The sequence below is a fragment of the Battus philenor genome, unplaced genomic scaffold (genome assembly GCF_028537555.1).
Source record: "Battus philenor isolate CCGP_79_NKW_IND1 unplaced genomic scaffold, ilBatPhil1.0.hap1 SCAF_3, whole genome shotgun sequence".
NCBI classification, from domain to species: domain Eukaryota; kingdom Metazoa; phylum Arthropoda; class Insecta; order Lepidoptera; family Papilionidae; genus Battus; species Battus philenor.
In genome coordinates, this window is record NW_027181693.1 from 12,441,587 (window position 1) to 12,448,112 (window position 6,526).

The 6,526-nt window shown below is 34.9% G+C and overlaps 1 protein-coding gene across 5 annotated transcripts; it reads left to right on the forward strand.

The window, feature by feature from the left end:
* Positions 1 to 27: 27 nt before the first annotated feature.
* Positions 28 to 3,545, forward strand: sturkopf (lipid droplet associated hydrolase sturkopf). Of its 5 annotated transcripts, XM_068770456.1 has the most exons (4): positions 28 to 346; positions 1,193 to 1,386; positions 1,646 to 1,928; positions 3,260 to 3,545. In XM_068770456.1, exons 1-4 carry the CDS (start codon positions 318 to 320, stop codon positions 3,360 to 3,362), a joined length of 609 nt encoding a protein of 202 aa, XP_068626557.1. In that variant the 5' UTR covers positions 28 to 317; the 3' UTR covers positions 3,363 to 3,545. The 5 variants fall into 5 exon arrangements, with proteins under 5 accessions (XP_068626557.1, XP_068626553.1, XP_068626556.1 ...); XM_068770452.1 differs by lacking the exon at positions 3,260 to 3,545 and having other exon boundaries at positions 1,646 to 2,549; XM_068770455.1 differs by lacking the exon at positions 3,260 to 3,545 and having other exon boundaries at positions 1,306 to 1,386; positions 1,646 to 2,549.
* The last annotated feature ends 2,981 nt before the right edge of the window (positions 3,546 to 6,526 follow it).

A 6,526-nucleotide genomic window follows, 5' to 3' on the forward strand; every position in this document is an offset into this window, starting at 1 on the left:
CATTAAAATGTTATTAGTTAACATTGAACGTCATTGAATGACATTGACAATTAAAAATTAAAGTAGTCTCTAGTGTAAGACTCAATGAAAAAGTTTTATTGATCTATTTCAGAGCAGTTACCAAAAAAAAGTTGTATAAACTGGTTATGTAAACGTTATTTTGTGAAATCAAAAGGTTATTTAAAATAAATATTTTCCACAATTCTTTAGAATACAGGGACTTTCCTATAGTCAGGCGCAAGCAAATTACTACATCGAAAACATGGAATGAAACTGTCTTTTTGTGACGGTTTACGTTGGCGGTGCAATATTTCAACATGCCACATGAAGAAGAGCATTCGCATTGGTACGTGGTTCGAATCATCCAAATTGACTTTTCTAACATCTTTAAGATTTATTACGCACGGAGCAAAGAGATGACAACGGTGAAATGGTGTAAAAAACAACTGGATATGAATCATAATACACTTGTCGATTGGAACAATTACTTACGAGAAGTTTGTGTGAAAGTCTTAACGGAACGTGAGCAAAAAACAATTGGGGTCTTTAAAAAATTGTTGAAGTAGATGAGAGTCTATTTTAAACAAGCGAATGCTTTCTAGTTAAAGTTCCCAACCATTCTTTGCCAGTACTACTAGATGTTATACCAATTCACATTGAAGAAGGGTCAATCATCTATTCCGATTCACGGAAGAGCTACTGCACAAGCAAAATGGAAGAAGCTAAATTACAGCATTTCATCTTCAATCATAGATATCATTTTGTTGATCAAGATCAAGCACTGGTGTGAACCCTCAAAAAACCCAATAAATTTGGGGTGGTGCCAAATGGAAAAATAAAAAATGGGGCAACTTCTCATCATCATTTGGTGTCATATCTCGCAGAATTTATGTGGAGACAAGGAGTTAGCAATCCATTTAAACAAATTCTTGAGGATGTCACAGTATTCTGAGAGAGCCAATAACAATAACTTGTTAAGGATTTGTCTATATTCCTTTATAAGAACTCAATTTGCTTACTATTACTTTGATTATAATAAAGTATTACAATTCAGTGTTCCTTTCACAGTTATGTTATTTGCTTTGCTCAACAAGGTTGCTTGCATTCAGTTCACAATTAGTAACATTTGCGCCTGGCTAATGGAAAAGTATCTGAAATATCATTAGTAATAAAATATTTAAAATAACTTTAGGATAACCAAAATGAAATTAATTTGCAAAACTCTTAATAACATTGAAACAAATTTACTAACTTATGGAGACCCTTTTAATTGCAATGGAAAAGATGTTATCATTTGTATAACAGGAAATCCTGGCCTCATTGACTTTTATGAAGAATTTGGTGAAGAAGTACATAGAAATTCTGGTTTACCTGTTTGTGTTGTAGGCAAGTATTATTACTTTTCAAATAAACTCTTTAAACTATGATCTTAGCAGGACTCCTAATGTGGTGGTTGAAGGCTTCAATTTCCACAGGAATTACTATTCAGTATTTACTCAAACTATTTTTAGTTATTTTATCTAAGTATTTATATATTTGAATCTAATACAATTTCAGATACAAATTAAATTCAAATTTTACTATATGACAATTATAATTTACCTCTGCTTAAATTTATTGTTTTTATATTACATATCTTTTTCAGGGCATGCTGGTCATGATAAAGTGCCGGATGCACAATCTATTCTTGAAGGTCAAGAACATATATTTAATTTAAAAGGCCAACTGAAGCATAAATTAGACTTGTTAGAGAATTACATAGACGGTGACAGTAAATTACATTTTATTGGACACTCAATTGGTTCATGGTTTACCATAGAATTATTAGTCAACAATGATCATTTGTATAACAGAACATTGTCTGTTAATTTACTCTTTCCTACTATTCAGAGAATGGCACAATCTAAAAATGGATTATGGTTGAATAAGTATGTAAGAAGCATGCATACCTTTGTGCTATTTTTAGTAACATTAATATATTTAATGCCAATAACAGTCACTATGCTTATAATAAATGTATATCTTAAGTTGAAAACTTTGCCAACTATCTATGATAAGCGGATCTTAAAATTTTTAGACCCAAAAGTAATTGAAAAAGTTCTTTTTTTATCTTATGATGAAATGGATACTGTTAATTCCTTAAACACTAGAGGTATGGAGAAAATTAAACATTTGACTTATGTTATTTACACGTGTAATGATGGTTGGGCACCCTTGAGCTTTATGGAAGATTTGGTAAAATACGAACCAGACATAAAAATGCAAGAAGTAAATGCAGATCATGCTTTTGTATTAAAATCGTCAAAAAGTATAGCTTTGTTAGTATCAAATAATATACAAACAAAATCTAGTAAGACTGAGTAAAATACAAGATGACTATTTTTACTATTAGTCAAGATCAAGAAAACAAGAACTAATTTATTGTGTATTACGAAAACTACATTCCATATTGATGTATAACATAAACAAAATGGGAGAAAATGGAGAGATATTTATTATGCAAAAAATAAATAGTCAAAAAAGATTAACAGGGTTTATTTTTTAATTTGTGTTTTTCCAAATATTAAACGTGTTTTAAATAAATGAGTGTTAATAGGTATGCATTCATCATAAACCATTATTTTAAAAGTACGAAGTAACGTTAAAGTAAATATAATAGTTATAAATAAATGGTTTTGTTCAAAATTTTATCTTTTTGGCAATTGTTTTTATTATTATTATTATTAAATTTGTTGAATTAATAGGCGCGAAGTAAATTACAAAAATTATAGATTTTAAAAAAATAGTTACATTCGTATATCTCAAATAGGATGCTGTTAAATGGCGCTATAAACGAAACGAGCACAGTGCTTTTTCGATAGTACATACTTTCTGCCCAAATATTTTCAAATACAATACTCTGCAAAAAATCTTGTGAGGAAATAATTAACAATCTTTTATATTTAAAGGGTTGAATTTTTGATATTAAAGGAACTAGTTAACTAGATGCATATATATATATATATTATATATATATATATGCATGTATATATATATATATCTATATATATATATATATATATATATATATATATATAATATATTAAACGGCAACATTCTTGCACATTGTATTAAATAAAACCTGATAATTATAGCTTTATAACATGTGAAACATCTAAAACGATCCTTTGTTTTTTGCATGCACTTTGTGTGATATGCAGTATATATAGGTGGTGTGCATTTTAAGATTTTGCATTAATTCTTGCACAATAATTTCTAGTAGCCCTGGAGCAGCCGCACTCTTGGGCACAGTTTCTTTGTTGAACCTGTTGCTCCGCTCGCATCCACAAACGAATCAGACCTTCACTTTGAGCATCACGTAACCGTAGAATATTGTACAGAGAAGAGATCAGATCTTAGAAATAATCTGTTGTTGTCCTGTCTAATGCGACATCGTGAAGAATAAACCCGCACGAATAACGCAATTAAGGCTGCCTTTCCCTCGCCCAATAGTTACGGAAAAAATTAAATTTGAAATACGAACTCTGCCACCAGACACTCTAAATTATATAGAATCACAGCACTAAACAGTCAAATCACATTAACAGTCAACGTAGCTCTGCCCTATGCGACTAATCGTAGATCCAGGAAAACGTGACTTCAAGGCCTTGACTACTGGGCAGTGAAAAACATTTTCTTTGTTCATTCAACATTTTATTTAATCCTGAAACAGTTCCTGCAAATTATTTCAATACGTACTCTGTCTTGGTACATTGTCACCGACACCCCGATTAATACCCTACGAGGCTCACTTTGTAGGTCACATTTCGATCCTCTATAGCCTGTTCGTAGTGGTCCTGGTGGACCTCCTGGGGTTCACGAGAGATTTGATGGATGTCTACGTAACAAGAAAATACGGAGTCACAATTCGTAAAGGGTGCACAAATATTTACCATTACCACTTCGAATGGATAGTTTTCTAAATTAAATAAGTGACAATTGAATGGTTTCTTCTGCTGTTAGTAGATTAAAAAAATAAAGTAGAATGAAATAATTTTTGGATTAGGCAATTTTACTTTTTTGACTTCCACCGCACAGCATAATCATTACACTTTATTTTCGAAAACCGGTTGAAAAAAAAAATTCGCGGTTGGAACGAACCCGAAAGCAATTTACATAGACAAATCTTAATCAAAAATGTATTTAGTTGAGTTTTGGGTGTAGAACCATCGAAAACTGCTAAATATTGGAAGTGGTCTATGAGAAAAAAGTTTAAGAACCTCTGTTATATAAAGTAAAACAAAATTCTATTCAAAACAATTTATTTATAATTGAATATTACAAATGACCAAATGTTATTGTATATTTAATGTTAAGTTTGTAAAGCCGCTACACGCAGGAAACTGTTCACGATAAAATCTGAATTTTAACGTCGACATTAACAACAAGTTACATCTAGCTTACAAATGTTTAAATATCTATTGCGGAGCGAGGCACCGCGTGTAGGGACTTCAGACTATACTTGCACATGTATAACATTATGTACGCTCTATCTATATATAGTGTAAACCAATTTATCCGATTCAATATTCTAGGAGATTCGAAAAAGTAGTTTTTTTTGTTTGTAATAAACAAGGTACATGGGTAAGTTTACTATGGATGGTGCATACACGAAATACGATTAATATTTTAAATAAATTCTTTTATTAATTTCACATGTACAGTATCATTCTCTGTTGAGTTGTAAATAGTTTATAAGTGAGTAGTTTAAGCTAATTCATTGCATTTGCTCAACACGCAAACACATTAAGTAAAAATTAAATTTATTTAAATATATTATACAATAAGAGTTAAAAATTGGATAATTTATCTCATTGTCTTTGGATAAACTATGTACAGTAATGATAATGAACGTTGTGTAAGTACATTTGGTATATGGAAGCCCGGATAGGGTATTTGTATGCAAAAGGTTAAGACAATAGAAAATATAAAATAAGACAATAAAATAGTAAAATTTCATAAAAAAATACGAACTTAAAGGCCGACAAAGCTTTCTTTTTATATTTAAATTAATTAGAATGTGATATAGCGCATTTGAAATCTTTTGGCGCTTAAATTGGACCACATTTTAATTAAAATTGATATATTACATACTTAGCTATCCAATAAGGTAGACTATAATTTATTAATAAAGAGTATGGATAGAAAGATATCAGTGGGGAGTTAGTCGCCAGATTTATCGCTTCTAGCGTCGTTTAAACAGGGCCCAAGGCCGTCGCTATCTGACCTCGAACGACAGAGCGGCCATATGACACAATTACCAGCACTTACCAACATTTCATACGTTTTACACCATCGACCTGGAATGTATGGACATAACGATAAGACCCAAATTTTAATGACATTTATGTAAATATAGCATATAATTTGAAAATGCAATCAAATATCAACAATCATTAAAGTTATGAACTTTTTGACTTCGCAGGACTGTGCGTAATTGCGACATTTATAACGGTGTACAAATCAACGTAGGAACTAGCAAGACATCTTTCACGTAATTTACAAGAGTATGGTCAATGTTAAGTGTTTACATTCTATAAATTAATATCTACTTTAAAATGCGATCATCGACATACACGCACACATCGCACAACCAACGTTTAAAGATAATTACAATGATATAATAGAAAAACATTCACATTACCGTACTTAACATGCGAGTTACTATAATCGAATATACAATTGTAATTTTGAAATCTTAATCTAGGGGATATAAAAATTCGTCCTAATAATACTCGTAGATATACAAGCGAGAGACTCAGCAGGTGGTTTCTAGGAGGGGGTCGGGGGGTTTAGGGCGGTCGTCGGTGGAGATGAGCTTTTGTGAGGCGGACTTGTAGAGGCGGCGCGGTCGAGCCTCATCGTCTGAGTGCGCGCGCACTGGTGGATGGGGTGGCGGGCGCGGAGAGAGGTTTGTGGCGCGAGGCGAACACGTGCAGTGGGGCGTGCGCCAACACTCGCAGCTGGTTTGGCCACAGGACTCGCACACTGCGGGCGTACGCTCCAATCGCCCGCGCCGAAACCCGCGCTCCGACTCGGGCCGCAAGCTAGAGCTCTTCACCCAGGGATCGCCGCGCACACGCCGCCCCGCGCTCTTCAGGTCCATCTCGCTCATCTTGCGCCACGGATCACCCAGCACGGGTGACGACCGCTCGCTGCGGGTCACGGGCCGCAGCGGGGAATGGGCAGGCGCAGGCGAGGGCGCGAGCGAGCGCGCGGGCGACGGCACGACGGAAGCGCGCGGGCGCTCCGAATGCGAGCGCGCACGGGGCGCCAACGACCGGCTCGCGGGCGTCACGTCACTCAGCGACCGCAAGTGTATGCGACGCCGAACACCCGCCGGCGAGTCCGCGTCCGTCACGCTAATACTAATGTTGTGTCCGACTCTCGGACTCCGCGGCTCTGGTTCAGGCTCGTTGTCGGAACGCTTCTCATTATGTGGGCTCAAGGAGCCATTTGCGGTAGATTTGTTGGGGCCGGCCCGACT

Excerpts from the sequence above, each read along its gene's own strand:
- sturkopf (XM_068770452.1), top strand. The coding sequence starts at position 318 with ATGCCACATGAAGAAGAGCATTCGCATTG. Across the intron at positions 347-1,192 it reads GAAGAAGAGCATTCGCATTG|GATAACCAAAATGAAATTAA; the intron begins GTACGTGGTTCG and ends AAATAACTTTAG. Across the intron at positions 1,387-1,645 it reads TTTACCTGTTTGTGTTGTAG|GGCATGCTGGTCATGATAAA; the intron begins GCAAGTATTATT and ends TATCTTTTTCAG.